This window comes from Myotis nattereri (assembly GCF_964212035.1).
Source record: "Myotis nattereri genome assembly, chromosome: 7".
NCBI lineage: Eukaryota > Metazoa > Chordata > Mammalia > Chiroptera > Vespertilionidae > Myotis > Myotis nattereri.
In genome coordinates, this window is record NC_138082.1 from 56762335 (window position 1) to 56785893 (window position 23559).

Below are 23559 nucleotides of genomic sequence, written 5' to 3' on the forward strand. Positions count from 1 at the left end.
GAGAGGGGGTGGTAAGGTCAAGTACCGGGGGGTAGGGGAGGCCGGGGGGAGGACAATGGGAGGGGAAAAAAGGAGACATATGTACTACTATTTGTAATACCATAAACAATAAATTAAAAAATATATATCCCTGTTGATGCTTAAAAAAAAAAAAGAAAGAAAGAAAAGAATCAGTGGCTGAGGTTGGAATCCTCTCCAAGGGACTTATAATATTTAACAGAAGCAAGATAGATCCTGCAAAACCTATATTGATTCTATAATTTCATGCCATGCATCTATTCTAGTATTGACGTGCCTGAGACAAATTCATGAGAAATATTGACAGAGGGATGGCCTGGCTTCTGAATCCTTTGGAACAGGGAGTAATGAGCATGACTCATTTCTGTAAGGGACCCAGAGTCACTGTGGCATAGGAAGGCTGGAGGGAATGCAGGGCTGGTTAGCACCTCTAGAGTTTGCAAGCACCAGGTAATGGCTTTCAAAGCCCGTGTAAGAGCTTCAGACTTAGTGCATGCGAAGCTGAGATGGCTGATCCTCCCCCCGAACTCTAAGAAAGAGCAAATGCCTATCAGACATGAACTTGATAGTATATCCTCTGTTAATCTCTAGAAACGCTTTGAGAGAAATTTATAGTGGGCTGAACTCCCATGGGAGGAGGTGAGCAGGAGGAAGCAATAAATTTTGTACACAAATGCTAATGTGACTTCATTGGTAGCCGACATTGGGATAGCAATAGTAAATAACATATTTGTTACTGACTATTGATAATCAAATATCTCTTTCACCATTATTCTCTGTGTATCATGCTTGTTCTCACCATCACATGCACTTTTTACCTATCTTCATCTCCCTTCATTTAGCTTGACATGGTCTATATCAGGTTTGTACGACTCCCACAGAAATGTTCTTCCTGATTTTATAGGATGCGCACGTAGAAGTTTGCTGGTCTAGAATCATACTTGGTGGTGCAGAAAGCAAACCTTCCCTTGACTCTTTGTTCAGAGCCAGTATTTACTTCTCACGTTCTCCAGTCTCGTCCAAAGACACCATCTCCAATTAGAATAAAAAATTATCCACTCTTATGTCTGGAAGGTTTCAATTTCTGAGACAAGGTTTTAAGGTCCAAGAGATACATTCTGGATTTTATTGTTTCATTTTTTCCCAGCGAATGGGCAGAAATGCAGGGGTTGGTGTATTTGACTCTAGCCATGCTCTCCTTGAATCTTGAGTGGAAGGTCGATTTCCCACAGCAGACTTGCGTTCAACTGTCTGTTCTGTCCTCTGCAGTAAGGACCAGGCATCCATTCCAGCACAGCACCTCGCGTCCTGTTCTCTGGCTTCTGCAGCTTCATCAGATCTGGGTCCTGCCTGCTTGGGGAAGAGTTTCATACCTGACCTATGGTTAAGGCATTATGGAGTTTCCTCTTTTTCTTACATATGTCAAAGATAAGACTTGCCAAGGAATTGGCAGTAGTTGTGCTCTTTTTCTATTTGACTTTAGTTCAATGATACTTTATTTCATTCATCCTTGAACTATATTTCACCCTCCATAAATGAGAAGTGTAGAAAGGAAGTACCAAATCATTCTCCTCCAAGGAAAACAACTTGCATTTGGTTCCCATGTATTTGTCTCTACCTCTAGCACATGCTCTGCTTGTCCCTGAGATACTTCCAAGGTCATTTGTAAGTCTGAAGTTGAGCTACAGCTCTTTGTTGCTTTCCCCAGAAATTCCCACTGTAAGTTATCTTATGGAAACCTCCTGGAATGCTGTAATTAAGCTTGTTAGGTAATTATAAGCTCAGAGCTCACTTATAATTGGTCCTGATATTAACCAGCTGAGTATCAGTCTAAACGATTGGACTTGTCTAGGACAGTGGTCCGCAAACCGCGGCTCGTGAGCCACATGCGGCTCTTTGGCCCCTTGAGTGTGGCTCTTCCACAGAATACCACGTGCGGGCGCGCAGTACAGTGCGAAGTTGACTTAAAACTTTAAGTAAAGTTTATTAAGTTAATTTTAGGGAACGTTGTGGAGTGAAAGAAGATGTAGTGTTAAGGATTGAGAAAAGTATGTTGAGATGGTTTGGACATATAGAGAGGATGAACGAAAGGAGATAGACGAAACAAGTATACAAGACGAGTGTGGATGGGAGAGTTGGAAGGGGTCGCAACCTCAGTGAAAGTACCTCAATCAGATTGAGGACATTTTTAGCAAAGGCCAGCTTAAGAGTGCCCTAATTAAGTTAATAACAATGTACCTACCTATATAGTTTAAGTTTAAAAAATTTGGCTCTCAAAAGAAATTTCAATCGTTGTACTGTTGATATTTGGCACTGTTGACTAATGAGTTTGCTGAACACTGGTCTGGGAGAAGAAGGAATGGAAAAGAAGAATCAAATAAAACAAAGGATAGAATGAACTTTATTGTAGGGCAGCAAAGAGTATATAAGATGCCTGAAAGTTTCAACCTGAAATGTTTAAGAGAATGGAGAAAAGAGAAGAGCAGTTTACTTTTGTGACAAAATCACTAAGTTCATTTTTAAGGTATGTGGTTTATCTGATAGCTATACCCCTAAATAAAAATTGTAAACAGTCAACATTTTATCCGATTTCAGTATAGTAAAACAGACATATTGCAGTCTACTCATACATTGGTAATTATTACCTGAGAAAGTTAGAAGAGTACACATAACCCGCCAAATTAGCGTATTAACCAAAAAAATCTGCATTATTAATTCCATTCGTTGGTGAAAGTGAAGGTGGTGATGATTATGTGGAAACAGAGGATAGATCGATTTCATGAACGCAAGATGTTGTGAATGTTTACGATGCTTGATTATTATAAGCATTAAGCAATTACTTGTATAATTTTCTCTTCCATAGTTTTGTCTGGAATCACTTCCCACTGAAGTTGTTCATTTTTCCCAGGAGCTTTTTCTCCAGCACTCATCTATGAAGCATATATACTGTGAATGAAATTCAGGCGTTTTCCTTTGCTATAGTACACGTTTGTGACTTTTGTCTACCAATATGTCAGCTTTACCTTTTATGAAAATACTAAGAATGCTTTCTACACACTATGAAAAGAACCCGCACACAAAGGTGCCATAGATATAGTCAACACGTATATGTGATGTATTTGTGCTGGAAAGATCATGCCATGAAGAGTTGAGTTATACTTGTATTTTCATCAAGAAAATTGAGAAACTTGTTCTGCTGAATAGCCAGTGGTTCTCAACCTTCTGGCCCTTTAAATATAGTTCCTCATGTTGTGACCCGACCATAAAATTATTTTCGTTGCTACTTCATAACTGTAATGTTGCTACTGTTATGAATCGTAATGTAAATATCTAATATGCAGGATGGTCTTAGGCGACCCATGTGAAAGGGTCGTTCGAATGCCAAAAGGGTCGCGACCCACAGGTTGAGAACCACTGGAATAGACTTTCTCTTGCTTGCTAACAAAAGCTACTTTTGTTTGGTCAGTCAGCACATTGGTATCTGTTGTCAAAAGTGATGTAATGCAAACATTTACAAGATTTCAAATTTACCTATGAATTGTTCTCTACAGGGACATTTATCAGCGGTAAGTTTTATCTGAGCCATTTGAGTGTAGCTATAGTGAGCAGCGTTGTCAGGATCAAGGCTTTGTTCCTCATATAAAATAATGTTTTCCTTTGCTATTTGCTTCTGTCCTGAATAACAAGGGTTGCTATCCTCATCTGTTTTTTTCTAGACCTGGTGTGAGCCCTTGTGCAGAGTAACACCCCTTCCATAGATACCACACCTAAGTAAGCCACCTCAGTTATTTTTCAGATTACTCCCATGAAGCTTTGTCACAAAATGTGCAAGTAAAATAAAACAAGGCAAATTTGCAAGTTATTTTGGTGAAGAATAAAAGTTAAATATTAATGTTCAGCAAGTTGACATTAATATTTTGTTTTCAATACATCTAAAATACTATCTTCACGTATCTCCTTAAAATTCTAATTGAAGAGACATATTTAAGTATTGAAAATCTAACTGTTTAGTCACATAACTTTGCAATCTTATATTTCACGCTTGAAGAAATGCCTAAAAGATCATACTCACCAAAGAGAAAAAACTGTGTTCTTGTGCCCGAGTTTCAGCATAACTTCTGCTTTGTTTTGCCCTGTACTTTCCCTTTAAGCTGAAGTACTTTCCAAAGATATCTTAGCCTGAATTTCACTTAAAGCAGAGCCCAACCTTGTGTGCAGGTAATCTATTTTAGAAAGTGACCTCAAGGAAGAAAAGTAGGGGCTTTGAAAGAGTCAAAAAGTAAGGCAGGAAAGCCATTGCCATGATATCTTATTTTGCTGACCCCCACTGTGGACAAATGAGTGCTCAGTCTGTTCATTCTCACTGGGGACCCTGTGAGGAGCCATAGAGAAAATGCCTTACTAATGTTCTTCCACAGGGAGGAGTACGTATTCGCCAGCTTTCCTTCACCACGGGTCAGGAGTTACCCATTAGGGCATAAGCTTTGTTGCATTTCTAGGTTTACACGTGCAAATATTTCACATGTCAGGTGGGGACAGAGAAACCATGTGGCAGAAAGTGAGAGATACATGGTGCAAGTGAGGTCCTTGCTTTTAGATCCTACCTGTAAGCAACTAGTGACTACAACCGTTGCAGTTAAAAGGTTGGCCACGCGGGTGTGAGGTGGGACACAGATGTCTAACACATCAGCTACTAAAGGAGAGTGAAGAAAAAAGGATTTCTGAGAGATCAGACAAATTGAAACCACAACGCGATATGGCTTCAATCACTCCTCTCCACCCAAAATAAGAAAAACTGACTGTCCAAAAATCAAGTCCTGGTGAAGATGTGAAGCAACCGGAACTCTCATACAGCACTGATGGAAATGCAGGATGGTGCAGCCATTTTGGAAAAATAGTTTGGTGATTTCTTATAAACATACATTACTGGGTATTTACCCAAATGGAATGAAAACTTATGTTTACTCACAAAAAAAACCTGCCTCAAATGTTTATAAAACTTGAAACAACCCAAATGTCCTGCATCTAGTGAGGGGATAACCAGTCTGTGGTATGGTGCATACACATAGTGAAATACTTCTCGGCCATACGAAGGAATCGACTTCCAATACCTGCAACAACATGGATGAACCTCACGTGCATTGTGCTGAGTGAAAGAAGCCAAACTCAAGTCTATATGCTGTATCATTCCCTTTATAGAAAATCCCGGAAGAGGCAAAACTACAGGGTCAGAAAACAGGGCCAAAGCCACCGCTAATGAATGGAGGACTGGCCAGCCAGGAGAAGAGGCAGAGTAAAATCATTTTTCAGTTAAAGCTGAAGTTGTTATATTTATATGAAAGTGGAGTTAGCCCTAGCTGGTTTGGCTCAGCAGATAGAGCATCGGCCTGCGGACTCAAGGGTGCCAGGTTTGATTCCGGCCAAGGGCATGTACCTGGGTTGTGGGCACATCCCCAGTAGGGGGCATGCAAAAGGCAGCTGAATCTATGTTTCTCTCTCATCGATGTTTCTAACTTGCTATCCCTCTCCCTCTTCCTTCCTCCCTGTAAAAAAATCAATAAAATATATTTAAAGAAAAGAAAGTGGAGTTAAATTCTTTCAGACATCAATGAAGAACTCAAAGCTATTTGAACTGGAGGCTCAACAGGTTGAGTGTAAGGGAAAGAACCAGAGAGGAACCCCTAGGAACACCAGAGGGTACGTAGAGGAGGTTAACCCAGCTGACCGAGGAAGGTGCACAATCAGGGTTATTCATTCTGACCTCTTACTCTTTAGAATATTATTTTATTCAATTATAAATTAGAGACATTTTCTTATTAATTTCACAGAGTATGTCTTAATTTAAATGCTAACGACAGTATTATTCAAGGATCACAGCCTCTCCCTGTGTGATCCATGGAGTGTGTGTGATGTAAAGGAGTCAGACATGGAGAAACCTGGAGGGCCATACCTCCTCTGACTCCTAAGAGGAGACAGAGTAGTTTCAAATGTAAAAATTCCCCAAGACTTTTGCACATAATGATGTGTAGAATTATTGGTCAGTTACATTATCTCTGTTATGACAGAACCTTTTTTCTAGCTGGGAGTAATTATCTGTAAGCAGGAAACTTGCCATAAAACATAGACTTGAAAAACCTAATTTAAATTTCTAAGTCTCCCAGCATAAGTGGCAGTTAGATTCACACCATCTTGCTTTATATGTTATTTAATATGTTTTTATGGGTTAGGACAGAGTTGTCTCCTTGGCAGAATAATATATACTTTTACGTATGGGGTCATAGCCATTCCTTTGAGAAACATATGCAGAATAAGTAATTAGAAGGCAAGGGAAGTTGGAGAAATGTATAAATGAGCCTCAGGGGAGTTGTCATTCAAAAGTAAAACTGGATGCCACACTGGCATGGCTCAGTGGTTGAGTGTCAACCTATGAACCAGGAGGTCACGGTTTGATTCCCAGTCAAGGCACATGCCTGGGTTGCGAGCTCAATCCCCAGGGTGAGAAGTGCAGGAGATGAATGATTCTCTGTCATCACTGATATTTCTCTCTCTCTCTCTCTCTCTCTCTCTCTCTCTCTCTCTCTCTCTCGCTCTCTCACTCTCTCTCCCTTCTGCTCTGAAATAAAAAAAAAAATGTTTTTTAAAAAAGTAAAACTGGTTAAATCTTGAACATAAAACAAATGAATTCAAAATAGTGCACATTGTTCTAGTATTTATCTGCTCAGAACATGCATGTCAGAGGTTTACTGAGATTTTATGGAAAAGAATAAAATGGACATATTGTAATATCAGTATAGCATCCTGCCTCTCAGTATCTATTTAGAAAAAGTTTAAGATGATGGGATTTATCATCTTGCATGAATGCTTAGGGAGTTGATATGTGTAACTTCCATAGCATTTTTGAGGATAATCTGGGTGAGGCCTCTGTGCATGGATATAATGGTCCCTTGATTTTATATTTTACCTTTTGTCTTCCCCTCACCTCTTTTTTCTATTGCTTTTTTTTTCTCTCTCTTAAGACAGTATTGCTTCTTTTTTTGTATATGTTCTGACTATGTTTTCTGGAGGAAAGCATTCAGGCAACATGCACTACATCTAGTTTGAAATATTTATTGCTGAATAACATCCTAAGTGAAGGGAGTTCTGTTGATGATAATGGAAGTCACATTCTTTTATGATTTTCCCCAGTTAATCTTCTTGTGATCTCTGCTTGTTGCCTCTTCTTGGCGCCCTAAATAGGTAAGAAGTAATGAGTTTGTGTGAAGAGATTACAAGTACTGCCAAGTTCTTTAAACGATCTGTTGTTGATTCTGTGCTACATCTAGAAAGAACTGAGCTGATGGGGGAAAAGAAGTATTCTCATTGAAGAATTCCTGTTTGGGTCCTGTGAGTTAGAGAAGCCATAAACTGTAATCACTTTTATCGCATTCTATAATCACTTTTTTTAATTTTTGTTCTCAGCAGTGGGCTCCATTTCATAGCTCCAAAAGTATTTAATTCTCATTAAAAAACAAACAAAACTGTTCCAGTGGTTACTGATCTATGAGCATTTCTCTTGAGGTTCTGTTCATTAAAATAATAACTCTAAGGGAAAGAGCAGAGCTTGGAGGTGTATGGTTATGCTAGTGTAAACTTGTGAATGTAAAAACAGCTTACTAATGCTTATTTAATTCACATCTCCCACTTTCTGTACACATCATACCCCCTAATTACAGGAAAGGATTCTAGATAACTCTTCTTCTTTGTAATCCATTTCACTTGTATTAATTAGGCAAATGCCTTGTTAGGCAAATGTGCTAGATATTTTACTTGTATTTTATTTTTTAATCATAGCCCAAGATAAGAAGGTTCTGAATTGCAAAATCAAAAGTGGAGTAATTTTTGGGGTTAGTGATTACAGAAGATTCCCAATAGCAAAAATTGAACTTAGGGCTTCACAGGAATTCATCTTTTTTTTTTTAATATATTTTTTATTGATTAAGATATTACATATGTGTCCTTGTCCCCACGTTACCCTCTCCCCCCCCCCCCCGCTCATGCCCTCACCCCCCCCCCCCCCCGTTATCCGTGTCCATTGGTTAGGCCTATATGCCTGCATGTAAGTCCTTTGGTTGATCTTTCCCCCTTACCCCCACCCTCCCCTTACACTATCTTCATATTTTTGGAATCTCTTTTCCTTTTTCTTTTTTGGTTGGGTATTTTTTGTTTCTTTGTATTTCAAATCTTTGACTTGATTCTTGGGGTCCTCTTGTCTGCTGTTGGATCTCTGTAAATTATTCTTTATTTCAGTCAGTGTATGCTTAATTTCTAGTTGGTCCTTTTTCATGTCCTCCAGGGTCTCACTATACTTATTGAGGGACTCATTAAATTTATTGGCAGTTTCCATAAAATTCTTGAAAAACCTTATAAACGTGGCCTTGAACTCTATATCCAGTCGTTTGCTTTCCTCCATTTCTGCCATTTGTGACCTGTTTCTTTGTCTCTGCATTTTGGCTGCTTCCCTGTGTTGATAGAGTGGCTTTGTGTGCTAGGTGTCCTGTAGAGCCCAGTGGCTCAGCCTTCCCAGTTACCTGAGGTGGACACTCTTGGTGCACTCTTGGTGCCTTGGTTGTTGTAGGATCACTGGGAGGAATTGACCTCCAGGCCAATTGGCAGTGAGAATCAGCTGTGTCTGCAGTGGGAGAACTTCTGTACTGGAGACACCCTTCTGGGGCAAGACTTGCTTCAGTGGGGCTTTGGTGCTCACTGAGACTGCACCCTGAGTGTGTCCCTTATGGATCTGAGGAGTTGTGATCTGGATGGTCCCCCTCTGACCACTGGGTACAGTGGCTCTTGGATCTAAGGAGGTGCTAATTTAGCCTCTACCTGAGGTTACACAGCAGGAACTACGAAGAGAACTGCAGATTCCCCTTCCTTTTTTTGGCCCAGATGAGGCTCAGCTGTGAAGCAGTGCAAGCTGCTGTGGGGCCTTGGGCCTTCTCTTGGAAGTTCTGGGTCTGTCTGGCCAGGCTGCAGTTAGGTATTTACAGGTTACAAAGGGCCGGGGCATTCATATGCAAAAGCCTCTGCCGCAGCCTGGGCGGGCCGGGGGCTCAAGGAATCAAAAGGCGGAGCAAGCAGCTATGGTGGAGCCTCAGCCCTGCCCTAAGGAGTCAAGAGTCTCAGTGTCCCGGTAACGGCTGCAAGCACCTCTGAGGGAAAGCCGCCCTCAAGTTTGCCCGCTTCCAAACAGTCCAGTTTCTCCCCGTATGAGTCCTGGGTCCCCAGAGACTTCCCGGAACCAGAGTTCAGAGCCATCGGGAGCTTGTGACTCCTTCCGGATTCAAAAAGACAGCCACGTCCTCAGGTGCCAGCCCTTTTCCGCGCGCGAGCCCCCTACCTCTGCACTTTACTTCCGCAGCTCCTCTGGCTCTCAGTGTGCTTTTCTTTCCTTCTAGTTGTAGAATTTACACTCAGCCATCCTTCCTGTAGTTCTGGATGATGTCTGTTTTGTGTTTTTGACGTGTTTTTCAATTGTTGTGGGAAGCAGCAATTTCCCAGTATTTATCTATGCTGCCATCTTAGTTTTTCCCACAGGAATTCATCTTAACTTTCTTACAAGATGTTTATAAGGTAACAGCTATTTTTAAAAAATAAATCGCTATTGTTGAAAGTATTACATATGTTCCTTTCCCCCCCATTGCCCTCTCCAACCCCCTCCCCCAAGCCTTTACCACCCTACTGTCTGTATCTATGGGTTAGGCATATATGCATATGAGTTCATTGGTTGATTTCACCTTCCTCTACCCTCCCCTGCATTCCCTCTGAGGTTTGACACAGCTATTTTTAATAATGAGTTTTATAGAGTACCTTCTATGAGTGTAGCATTGTAGTGGATTTTATAAGTTACAAAAATTGCATAGATGACCTCAGACTGCAAGAAGCTTACCTCTAATTGGGAAGTGGGGTATACATATGAAATGGCTAATAAACAAAAAATTTGAGATGTAAGTGACATAGAACATTATGTTAGTTTTAGGTGTCCAACTTAATGATTTGTGCAAATACTGCGCAAAATGCTTACCACAATAAGTTTAAGTTAAAATCCAGCACCACATGTAATTATTATTTTTCCTTATGATGAGAACTTTTAAGATTTACCCTCTTAACAACTTTTAAAAATGCACTACAGTATCGTTAACCATAGTCACTATGCTGTATATTACATCCCCAGACTAGGTGTCTGGTCGTCCAGTTGTCTGTTCAACCAATCAAAGCATAATATGCTAATGATATGCTAAGGCCGCTCAACCACTCTCTATGACGTGCACTGACCACCAGGGGGGCAGACAGTTGACCAATCAACCAGTTGCTATGACATGCACTGACCACCAGGGGGCAGATGCTCTGACTGGTAGGTTAGCTTGCTGCTGGGGTCCAGACGATCAGGACTGAGTGAGATGGGCCAGACACGCCCTGGAGCCCTCCAGTGGTCCCTCCCCAGCTGGGCAACCTCCCACATCCATCCCTGACCCCCATCGTACACCAATGGGGTCCCTCAGCCTGGCCTGCACCCTCTCGCAATCTGGGACCCCTCAGGGAATGTTGGAGAGCTGGTTTCAGCCTGATCTCACAGGCCAGGCCAAGGGACTCCACTGGTGTACGAATTCATGCACCAGGCCTCTAGTGATAATATAATTTTATATAGTGAAATGAAAATAAAGAAGATAGGTTAAAGAGTAGGTGACTGGTATCTATTTTGGACACTATTCATGGATACAGGTAAGAGATGGGATAGACAAATGTTGGGTAAAATCATTAGGCAGGAGTCCTGAGTGCCCTTGAAGGACAGATGAGCAGGAATGAAGGCTTTATAGGCAAAGGTCTGGGACAGAGATAAATATGGGTGTGTAGGGATGGGGAGGAGAGACGGAGGGAACAGAAAGAGGAAGAGCTAGACTGTTTGCTTTGGGGAATAACAGGAAACAAGGTTACGTGTGTTGGGTCAAGTCCAAATATGCCTTACAAAATTGAGCCACCTTCTGATCAAGGTGTTGTCCAAATAAATAAATAGCCATAAAAGCCACTAAAAATGGTTTGTGGCCACTTTAAAAAGTTACTACTGACATAATCTTGAGCAGGGGAGCAAAAATATTTAAAAATTATTCTCATAGACAAATGTGTACAGAATGGGTTGAATCAAAGTGACACTGAAGTCAGGAAAGTCAGCAGAAAACCAATTGCAATAGTCCAAGAACGTGGTTAATATTTGTGCAGCATTTATGCTTTCTTATCTCATTTATTTATCCATTAAAAATTATTTATTGAGCACCTGTTAGGTGTCAGATGGTGCGTAAGGCACCGGAGATACAATGGTGAGCCAATCAAATATAGTCTCTGCCCTCATAGAGATCAGTCTAGTGAGGAAACAGGCACTGTCCATGTAATCACAAGGCTGAATGTTTACTTTCAAACTATGATAATTACCTTGAAGGAAAAATTAATGATGTTATGGGAGGCAACTGGGCGGGCGGCGGGGGCGGCTTTCCTTCATATAGGGTGAGTAGATAAGATTTCTTCGGCAGACATTGTAGGTAAAATTTAGAACTGAGTGTGGAGGAGGCAAGGAGTGGAAGAGCAAAGAAAATAGCACATGAAAATAGTACAACATCCATGTAGATCCTGTTCAGGCATCTGTAAGATGGCCAATGCTCCTGGAGCATCAAGGGTGAGTCTATCATTGGGAGGGGGTTTTGAATTGGGGCTACAGACATAGGCAGAGTCAACCTTGAGGTCTATAGTGGGAGTTCACTCCAAGAGCAGTAAAAACCATTGAAATATGGAGAGTGAGATGAGGATATGGACAGGGATTGAAACAAAAGTGGATGCAGGATGCATCCTTGTTGTATTAGGATAGGGGCCATGAGATGGAGCGAAGTGAATTGGTCCAAGAGATAGTTGGAGCTACAGACAACAGAACTCGGCAATGGATTATATGTGGAGTGTCAGAATGGTTCCTGAGTTTCTGGCTTGTGCAAATTAATAGTGTTTAAAAAGCAACCCTGTACGGTGCATGTCACTGTTATCCCATTTTACATTAATCTGAAGTTCCAGGTGGTTAAACAATGTACATGAGGGAGTACCATTAATAAGTCTCAGAAGTAGGATGCCAAGCCTGTTTTATGGTTTCAAATCCTGGGTTCTCTTTTCTGTGTCATGCTTCTGGGTTGACTGCAGAAGGAGTGCCTGTGGCTTAATGATGGAAAGACAATAGTTTTGGTCTTTATATCTCAGAGCCATAGAATTTTACGATTGGAAAAGATTATAGAGAACTTCATGTTGTATTTTTCAAGCTTCTTTGACTGTGACCCACAGTGAAAAAATGTATTTTGCATTACAAATACACACACACACACACAATTTCATGAAAAAATTTCTTGAACTGGCCTTACTATAATAATGAGATACACTCTGATATTTTCTCTCCTATGAAAAACACTAGTCCCCTTCCACAAAATTGATTTCACTACCCTCTAATGAGTTGTGACCTCTGTTTGAAAAACTGATCTGGTCCTGTACATTTTTTCAAAGAGGATTTGAGGCCTAGAAATGTAAAGTGATTTTCCTAGATCTCATCATTAACAGGCAAATGACTTCCTAACAGTTAGCGACATTTTCTGACTCTATTATACAATTTGGCTTTGTCAGCTTTATAAATAAAATTGATAGGTTTATAAAATTTGTTCCTTAGGAAAAACAAATCTGTTAATAGTTTTTTTGCTTCTTAACATTTAGTGTGTTTCTTCTTTTACAAGTATTGTTTTGCACTAAGGTTAAGACTCTTTAGGACCTAATTAAATGAAACGTTGCAAGATTTTATTTGAAAAGTAAAGGATATGAAACGGTCAAGATAACAGTGCATAATCTTTAAGATTCCGAGAAAGACTAGTAAAAAGAAAATGGAAAGCAGTTATCAAAGAGAGGTGATAAAAATGCACTTATGAAGTCAGTCAAGAAACCAAAGGACAGTTGTGAAACCAAGAGGAAAAACCAAACCTTTCTGCTAAGCAAAAATGCCAAGGAGAGAATAGAGAGCTTTAATAACGTGTGCGAAAGCACAGGCACCACATTTTATGAGAGAAATTTGAACATAAATGGAACACATAAGATGAAAAAATCTTATTTAGGTAATATTGGAAAATGGTGGGACATTGGGAAAGAATTTAATGGACCTATCAGACTATTAAAGATTTAATAAAATGAAAATTTAAAGTTTATTCAGCTGAACTGAATTTAGAAGCTTATAAGAACATGTAGGGGTGTGCTTGCCACTTTTTTTGCACATGACCTCTAACACTGCTGGAAATACAGATTAGTTATTGAAAATCCTGACAAGGTTTTCTGGATATTTTCGCTCTCAGACAAGAGGCATGGAGCATAAGAAGCCCAGAAACAGCTAGAACTGGGGAAAGCAAGGATGGAGGGTCCATAGCGGCAGGGTCAGAAAATGGTAGCATTTGGTTTGGTGAGGACACCTTTTCTTTCTAAAGACCAATCCAGCAGGGAGAAGGGGAAATATTGTCAATCTAACTTCCAGGCATGGCCCAGGGCCTTATTCATGCATCCACCAACAAGTATTTTTTAACCTATACTGAGTGCCAGATACCATTCTATGCTCTGGAGAGGGACTATGGATAAGACACATTTGGTCCCTGCCCTTAAGAAGTTTGTAGCTAAGCCTGGCCGGAAGGCTCAGTTGATTGGAGCATTGTACTGTACACCAAAAGGTTAAAAGGTTGCTTGTTTGATTCCCAGTTCAGGCATGTATGGGAGGCAACCGGTTGATGTTTCTCTCTCTGTCTCTCTCTTCCTCCCTCTCTCCCTTCCTCTCTCTCTAAGATAAATGATTAAATCCTCAGTGAGGATTTAAAAAAAAAAAGAAGTTTGTAGCCACGTCAGAGGAACAGGCAAATCCAAATGGTTTGATGATGCTGTAATAGAAGAAAGGGCCAAGGTGCCAGGGAAGAAGAGAAGAGACACCTGTCCTGGACTTGGAGAGTTAGGGCAGGTTCCTGGAGCAAATGACATCTAAGCTCAGCCCCAGCTGGATTGGCTTAGTGGATAGAGCATCGAATTGTAGGCTGAAGGGTCCTGGGTTCGATCCTGGTCAAGGACATGTACCTCGGTTGCAGGCTCTTCCCCGTCCCGGGCTCTGGTCGGGGCTCGTGTAGGAGGCAACCAATCGATGTGTTTCTCTCACACCGATGTTTCTCTCTGTCTTTCCCTTTCTCTTCTCTCTCTACAAATCAAAGGGAAAATATCCTCAGGTAAGGATATTTGGTTTGGTGAGGACACCTTTTCTTTCTAAAGACCAATCCAGCAGGGAGAAGGGGAAATATTGTCAATCTAACTTCCAGGCATGGCCCAGGGCCTTATTCATGCATCCACCAACAAGTATTTTTTAACCTATACTGAGTGCCAGATACCATTCTATGCTCTGGAGGGGGACTATGGATAAGACACATAAAAAAAAAAATTATATCTTAGCTCAGACTTGAGTAGGACAAGCAGAAGTTGGCCAGATGAAGTGTGAGGAACATGCTTCCTTGTTTCAAGGATTACATCACACCATGTGTTTAATGCATTTATAAACCATAGGCCTGTCACACAATAAACCCTCATTAATGGTGGTTTTTAATATTTTATTATTGTCAGTTACAGGTACTGGTCAGATGATACTTTTCTTATATGAAACAGCATGCATGACACAATGTTTCCATAAATGCGGCTGATAGAATTCAATATTAATATTTAATTGCCTATTATTATTTAACAGGTCTGTAAAATACTAATGTTTCTCATTGTAAATAATTTTGCTTATAGAAGAAAATTCAGAGCATGTCATATATTGTGATTTCTCCATATAAGAAAAATATAAAATAGAATCAGAATAATAGAACTTAAAAACTGTAGCAAAAAAAGGTGAAGGGGAATATAGTCAATATAGTGATAAGTTGCACAGTGATGGATGATTACTAGACTTAGTGTGGAGATCACATTGTAAGGTATAGAAATGTCAAATCACAATAGTGTACACCTGAAACTAGGGTAATATTATATACAAATTATATTTAAATTAAAAATGTTTTGAAAGAAACTATAGAAGTCATCTAATCCAGTCCTGTCCATTAATACATGAGAAAACTGTACAATGTTACAATGTTGTTCGTCAGTGGCAGAAATAAGACAATAATGCAGGTGTACTGACTAACAGTCGAATACTGTAGACCCCCCTTATCCTCAGTTTCAATTTCTGCAGTTTCAGTTACCCAGCATCATGTGTGATCTGAAAATAGTAAGTGGAAGATTTCAGAAATAAACAGTTTATAAGATAAATTGTGTGCCGTTCTTAATAGTGTGATGAAATCTCGCTCTGTCCTGCTTCGTCCTGCCTGTGATGTGAATCATTCCTTTGTCCAGCATATTCATGCCGTATGTGCAGTACAATAAGATATTTTGAGAAAAGAGAGACACCACAGTCACATAAATTCTGACCAGTGGGTGGGGCCTCAGGGCTTCGAGGCAGCCGGGGCTGCAATGGGCCAAGCCCCTTGCACAAATTTCGTGCATCAGGCCTCTAGTATATTTATAATTGTTCTATTTTGTTATTAGTTATTGCTGTTAATATCTTAGTGTGCCTAATTTATAAATTAAACTTTATCATATATATGTATGTATAGGAAAGAACATAGTATATATAGGGTTTGGTACTGTCTATGGTTTCAGGCATCCACTGGGGGCTTTGAAATATATGTCCCACAGATAAGGGGGGCCATTGTACTCATTTTCTTTATAGCACATTGCCATTTATAATAGATTTTTTCAAAGCTCTCAACTTTGATATAAAATTGTGTTACTATTGTTACCTTAATGTTAGTTTTCATTATTACCTTTGAAGTTTTTATAGGTTTCATTTTTTGTTTTTCTAGTATTTTATTCATTCTGAAAATATATATGTTTTTAATTTCACTTGAACCATTTTTACTTTTACAGTAAGAGCAAGGAATATATATATATATATATATATATATATATATATATATATATATTGCTACTGACCATTTTCATTTTAAACCCTTAATTTATTATTTGCAATAGATGAACATATTTTAAATGTTACTTGTTTTTTTGTTAGGCTAACGATTCATTCAAAGACTGTACCTCTGGCAGGAATATTAAAATATCAACTAAAGATCTGGTAAAATGTCCCTAAGTTAATAATCTAAATAATGTTTTCCTTACAATGCACTCCCAACTGCCACTGTGGTAATGTTCTTTTGTGCCTATTATTATTACACGGTTATGTTCACCAGCTCTGTGTAAAGCTACATAATTAGCCAACACTTTAAGATAAAACCACTAAAAGGTCCTTCAGGCTATTCTTCCTTTTTGCTCACTGTTTGCTCAGAAGTCTTCTGTGCTTTAGCCTATTGTGCTAATATTGATTTCTTCACCCACCTGCCAGCTTTCTTATTCTTGGGCATCTCAAAAATACCATAATCGGTTGTCATTCTCTCCACATGAGGGCCATCCAAAGTCCTTGGCTGCCTCTGTGGGCAGCCATTGGTTAAGGATTTCTCAGTGGCCCCCCCTTTCCCACTAGATTCTTGACCGTCCCCATTGTGCATTTTGAAAAGCCCCATTTACCTTGCTGCCTGGATACTGACTGCTGCAGAACGTGTTTCTCATCAAGATCTCACATCTCTGGCTACTTGGGATATAATGCCAGCTTCAACAACCCTTTCTCCTTTACTCCTCACATTTTGGGGGCGGTATGGTAGTAACTACAGATGATGTTGTGAGTAATTGATTTCAGTCAAATCTCTCAGGGTCCCTGACCATTCTCATGATTCCAATATTAAATGGAAGCAATTTAAGTGTCTAAAGGCTGATGCTGACTTGCCCAAGAGTCCCCCTCCCCTCCCCGCTCCAAGCATTTCATATATTGCTTGGCAGCTACAACCCACTGGCTTTTGGTTGCTGAACTTGCATTTGCTTCATTTATGGTGTTTGTGCCCATTTAAAAAAATAGCCATAGTCTTATATATTCTGGAGAACAGGAAAAATACCATTTAGACGTGCAAATGACAAGGGAGGGTAAATCAGATAAATTGGTGGGTAAACTGGGTTTATCCCAGTTTTATTGGTCTGGTAATTTTCTTGCTATATTTGCCATTGGAAACAGAAATCTTCTCCAGTCACAGATGGCTACTTAGACTTTGGCATTTTTACATTATGCAAAGGTTATTTAGTTATAATTCCCATAAGTTAGTCTTAGATCAAAAGGTGAGAGAGTAGTTCCAGAGCCCAAACTTCTTTCTATTGGAATTTGCAGAAATAATTTCAGTATTCAGAAAGGCCAAATGTATGCTATTTTTCTTTTCATTAGTTCACTGCATCTCAAATTTTCTTCCTACTCTCTGAGAACCTTGAGACTACAGTATTTGATTATACAAATATCTTTGGACATACATTATGTTTTATGGTTTTTAAAAATACAATTTTTAGTGTGGAAACATTTAGACATAGACAAAAGTCTGTATCACTCAGCTTCAACAATTATCATCAACTCATTAGTGAAATTTGTTTCAGCTATACCTTTACCTACTCTCCCAGGCCCATAGATTAATTAATAGTGAGCAAATCCCCCGACATATCATTTCATCTGTTAGTATTTCAAAATGAAAAACTCTTACAAAAAGCATAGCCATACTATAATCAAACCTAAAAACTTTAACAATATTTCCCTAGTAGCATCAATGAACTAATCAAAATTGAAATCTTAGTTGTTTTATAATTTCTTTTCACATTTGGCTTATTTAAATCAGAATCCAAATAGGACCCATATATTATATTGTATTTGGTCGCCACGTTTCTTAAATCTCTTCTAATCCATAGTTCTCCATATTTTATTTCTTCTTGTAATTTGTCAAAGTCCTTTAAAGTTTTCAGGGTTCAGTTTTGCTGACTGCATCCCCATACTGTCACTTTGTGTTTCTCCCTTGGCTGGATTTCCTGTATCTTGACCCATGGATATAGAGGTTTGATTGTATTCCTTCTTATTTTTTGGCAAGAAAAGTTTATGGGAATGTTATTTACCCCCATCAAGATGCCAAAATGTCTGCTTACTTTTCTGCGATGTTAAATTGTTGAGTGTGCTCAATTGTTGCCACTCTGACCCAACCATTATAAAGTTTCCCCTCAGCTGTTAATGTGCAGTTTTTAGTAGCCATTGGTGATCATGAATGAGGACCCATTATTTGATTAGATGTTTCAAAATAATATATTTTAATGGTATAATCTCTTCTTCATTTATTAGGTTTTATTAAAACATTTTTATCTTGGTAAACAAATAGGTAATTATTGAGTACCTATGATGTGCTAGCACTTCGCAAGACAGTAAAAAGGGAAGACAAAAATACATATATATCATGGACCCTGTTCTAAATAGAACTAGAAGCATTATGCTCAAAACAAGTCAAGAGAAATTATGAAATAATAAAATGATTAAGAAAAGAGAGATGAGTGTGGGTTGGAGAATGCTTCGTGGAAGACATGCGGCCTGTGCAGGCCAAGAAGCATTTTATGAAACGGAGGAACTGAGAGCGCTCCCGGTGAGGAAATAGTATGGGCCTCGCTGTGAGGCTAAGGGCAGTACGGGAAGGAGAAGGAAACACAAAACCTACCTAGAGATACCACATTCGCTAGGTTAGTGTGGGACATTGTTGGGGGCAATGAGAAGGCTGAACTATTGCAGCTCTGATTGGAGAAATTGACGTAACCTCCTGAACTTTTTGGTATTGTTCTGAATGCATTTAGCAGGTAGACTGGGTAGTCTAGAACATTACAGTGAAGTGGCCTATGGAAATTCAATCGTTTAGAAATTGAGTTGTCATAAGTAAAAGCTCATCTGAACTTAAATATAAGATTGCCTAAGTCAGACGTAAATGTAAAGAATTAGTCATGTTGATTGGTGTACATAATAAGAAAAATTACAAACTACAGAGATACTTGTGGTTCCGCAGAACAAACAGGATGTTTAAAAGAAGAGGCAGGCCCTAGCCGGTTTGGCTCAGTGGGCAAAGCATTGGCTTGCGTACTGAAGAGTCATGGGTTCGATTCCGGTCAAGGGCACATACCTGGGTTGTGGGCTCACTCCCCCATAGGGGGTGTGCAGGAGGCAGCCGATTAATGGTTCTCTCTCATCATTGATGTTTCTATCTCTCTCCCTCTCCCTTCCTCTCTGAAATCAATAAAAATATATTTAAAAAAATAATAATAAAAGAAGAGGCAAGCCCACAGGGCTTGGTGTGAAGCTGTAGCCAAGTTAAAGATGTTGAGTTTCACTTTGGAAATGTTGTATTTTGGGTGCACATACAAATAGCAAAGGCATTACATATTTGTTAGGATGGGGTTGCAGACAAAAAGACAGAGTACATTTTAGAGTCAGATACACAGAAATGATAGGTTAACTCATAGGTGAGAATGTGCATGTCAAATAATGATCATAGGCTGAGGTCAATGAGAAAGGATAGCAGTAGAGTTGCGGGTGTGAGGTGGGCTCAGGAAGCAGGAGGAAGAAAAGGTAGTATCCATTAGTGGAGAAGCAATGGAGACAATGTATGGCTCGTGTAGGAAAGAGTTTTAAACACGAAGAAATGGTTAGCAGGGTTAAGTACCACCAGGAGGTTTAGGAAAGGGGACTGAGGGCTGTCCTTCAGGTGTTTGTGAGGGAGATCGCTAGCAGCACTTGGACACGTGATTTTGATACAGCATGCTTAAGCTAGCGTGTGGGTGACAGGAAGGAAAGGTTTGGCAGCAGGAGGTCAGGACAGAAGGCACAGGTGATCTTATTCTAGGTATGCATTTCCAAAGAAGAATGTAAATATGATGGCCAGACTAGCAGCTGATAGGAAAACCTAAGTGTGTCTCAAAACCAAGAGTCGGATTTTTTTTTTTTTTGGTTATTTTGATATATAGGACAAATATATTTTTAGAAAACAAACTTAGAATAGTTAACGTGCAAAAAGAGTTTAACTATTTAGTCACTTTAATTCATCATATTTTAGGACATTTTAGTTATTCAGTTTTCATTTTATGTATTACCATAATGAGTCATGCTTATATCAAATATGTAATGTAAGGTATTAAGTTGGGAATGCTAGTTTCCTCCTTTACTAAAAGAAATTCTGCACATTTCTCCATCTCCCTCCTCTCTGCTTCCTTAGATACATGTGTCCACGGAACATGTAATGGTTTGATTTTATTTGTTAGTTTCATTGGTTTCTTGCTTACAAAGACAATACATGTTCATTGTAAAAATATCCTTTGACACAGACAGGCTTAAGGAATAAATTTTTAAAATTCCATGAAATAATGCTATTCGGAGATAGCCAATATATTATTTTGGTAAACCCCCTTCAAAATCTCTTTCTATGTGTAGATACATGTATGATATTTATTTTAATGAGATCACATTGTAAAGTGGTTTTGCACCTGCTTTTTGCACCTAACAATATGTTGTGGGCATTTTCTATGTCAGTGAATATAGATAAAAAGCATCCTTTTCAATGGCAGTCATTGAATGAAGGTACCATAATTAATTTAAGCTGTCTCCTATTGCCAGACACCTAGGCTCTTTCCAGTTTTTGTGTTTAAGCAGCACTGCAGTGAATGTTCCAATGGGTACATTTTTGTGCACTTGCCCAATTGTCTTTGAATAACTTCCTAAAAGTGGGATGTGGGTCCAAGGCTATACATATGTTATATTATGATACACATTGCCCAATAAACGCTGTAGCAGTTTATTTCTACCAATGATACCTATCAGTACCCCAAAAGTTCTTTTAAATATCTTGAACAATTTTTTTCATCCTCCTTTGGGCTCATTTTCCTCACTTATAAAATAAAGAAGATAAAATAATCACTGGTTCTTAAACTTTTTAGCACCTTGGGACCATTTGCAATTTTTAAAAAATTGTTGAACAGAAGCTGGAACTGTTGCTTCAGAAAAACACACCCGTGCAAAAAGAGAGAAATTTTCATATGCTATTTATGAGAATCCATAGATCCTTTTTTTTTTTTATTTTTTTAAAAGACATTTTTATTTTTTTTCTCATTATATTTTTTCTTTTAATTAAATCTTTATTGTTCAGATTATTACATTTGTTCCTCTTTTTTTCCCCCCCATAACTCCCCTCCTCCCAGTTCCCGCCCCACCCTCCGCCCTCACTCCCCACCCACTGTCCTCATCCATAGGTGCACGATTTTTGTCCAGTCTCTTCCCGCATCTCCCACACCCCTTTCCGCCCCCCCCCAAGAATAGTCAGTCCATTCCCTTTCTATGTCCCTGATTCTATTATAATCAACAGTTCATTCTGTTCATCAGATTATTTATTCACTTGCTTCTTAGATTCACTTGTTGATAGATGCATATTTGTTGTTCATAATTTGTATCTTTACCTTTTTCTTCCTCTTCCTCTTCTTAAAGGATACCTTTCAGCATTTCATATAATCCTGGTTTGGTGGTGATGAACTCCTTTAGCTTTTCCTTATCTGGGAAGCTCTTTATCTGGCCTTTAATTCTGAATGATAGCTTTGCTGGATAAAGTAATCTTGGTTGTAGGTTCTTGGTATTCATCACTTTGAATATTTCTTGCCACTCCCTTCTGGCCTGCAAAGTTTCTGTTGAGAAATCAGCTGACAGTCGTATGGGTATTCCCTTGTAGGTAACTGAGTTTCTTTCTCTTGCTGTTTTTAAGATTCTCTCTTTATCTTTTGCTCTTGGCATTTTAATTATGATGTGTCTTGGTGTGGTCCTCTTTGGATTCCTTTTGTTTGGGGTTCTCCGCGCTTCTTGGACCTGTAAGTCCATTTCTTTCACCAGGTGGGGGAAGTTTTCTGTCATTATTTCTTCAAATAGGTTTTCAATATCTTGGTCTCTCTCATCTTCTGGCACCCCTATAATTCTGATGTTGGTACGCTTGAAGCTGTCCCAGAGGCTCCTTACGCTATCCTCGCATTTTTGGATTCTTTTTTCATTTTGCTTTTCCGGTTGGGTGTTTTTTGCTTCCTCGCATTTCAAATCATTGACTTGATTCTTGCGCTCCTCTGGTCTGCTGTCGGGAGTCTGTATAATATTCGTTATTTCAGTCCGTGTATGCTTAATTTCTAGTTGGTTCCCCAATATAAGATCGAGGGTCTCATTAGTTTTCTTATAGATCTCATTAAGTTTATCGGCGGCTTCTAAACAGTTCTTGAGAGACCTTAAAAGTGTGGTTCTGAACTCTATATCTTCCATTGACAATTTTGTCCTGTTTCTTTGTCTCCACATTTTGTTATGCTTCCTTGGTGCACCCCCTAGTGGTCTTTGTTCGCAGTCTTATAAACCTTGATTGTTGTAGCTAATACTAGGGAGGGTTTGACCTCCAGGCCAAGTGGCTATGAGAATCAGCTGTGTCAGCAGTGAGAGAACTTCTGTCCTCTAGGGAGGTGCTAATCTGGCGTTTGCCTGAGGCTATCCGGCAAATGCCTCTGTGCAGGGCTTGGGCGGGTCGGGTCGCACAGGATCAACAGGGTGGGCTGGAGAGAGCAGTTATGGCGGCTCTCAGTCCTGTCCCCAGGGGCTCTGCCTCTCTGAGTCCCAGCAATGGCTGCAAACCTCGGAGAGAAAGCTGCACTCACTCTGACCGAAGCCAGACAGTCCCGCTTCTCCCGTTTGAGTCTGGGTCCCTAGAGACTCGCCTGTATCTGGCGCTCAGAGTCTGCGACTCCCTCCCGATTGAAAACGCCAACCGCGCCCTCCGCAGCCAGCCCGCTCCACGCACTCCGCACCTCAGAATTTGACTTCAGCACTGCGCCTCCTCTGAGTGTCCGTATGTGTTTCTCTTTCCTCCTAGTTGTAGGACCTCCACTCAGCTAGCGTTCCTGTGGTTCTGGGTGATGTCCCTTCCGTTTACTTTCACTTTTGAAGTAGTTGTTCAAAGCAGCAAACTCCGGCGTTAACCTATGCCGCCATCTTGGTTCTTCCATAGATCCTTTTAAGGCAATTCATAGCGTCTTTAGGATTTCACTCCATGAATCCAAGTGAAGAATCTCTGAATGAGGTGATTTTAAGGTTGCTTTCTCCTTTTAACACTAAATCACACACACATATTGCACACATGTCACACTCATGTGCACACAGAATTTTAATGTGTATTTGGAAAAACATAGACATCTGCTTGTTACAGAACCTAGTCTCATTGTGATCAGTAAAATCACATGAGTGTGAATAGTTACTGAAATGAATTTCTATTTCAGGTTCTTCAATGGCGAGCCCACCAGGAAGAGGTAGCACGACTGGAAATGGAAATTTCTGCCAGAAGAAGGGAAAAGGAAGAGGAGAAAGAGAAACTGTGGAAGAAGAAGAAATTGTTACAAAGAGAAGAGAAGAAAGAAAAAGTATAAAATTCACTGTTGCTGTGAATGTGTGAATGAATGTTTAACTGCCTGACTGAGCTTTAA

General features: G+C 39.7%; 1 protein-coding gene across 1 annotated transcript in view; it reads left to right on the forward strand.

Annotated features, from left to right (window-relative positions):
• The window catches only part of CCDC148 (coiled-coil domain containing 148), a 223726-nt gene that overhangs the window by 120117 nt on the left and 80050 nt on the right, over positions 1-23559 (forward strand). The window contains exon 12 of the mRNA XM_081095906.1: positions 23356-23496. Within this exon, the coding sequence (XP_080952032.1) occupies positions 23356-23496 (141 nt within the window). The remainder of the gene's footprint in view (positions 1-23355; positions 23497-23559) is intronic.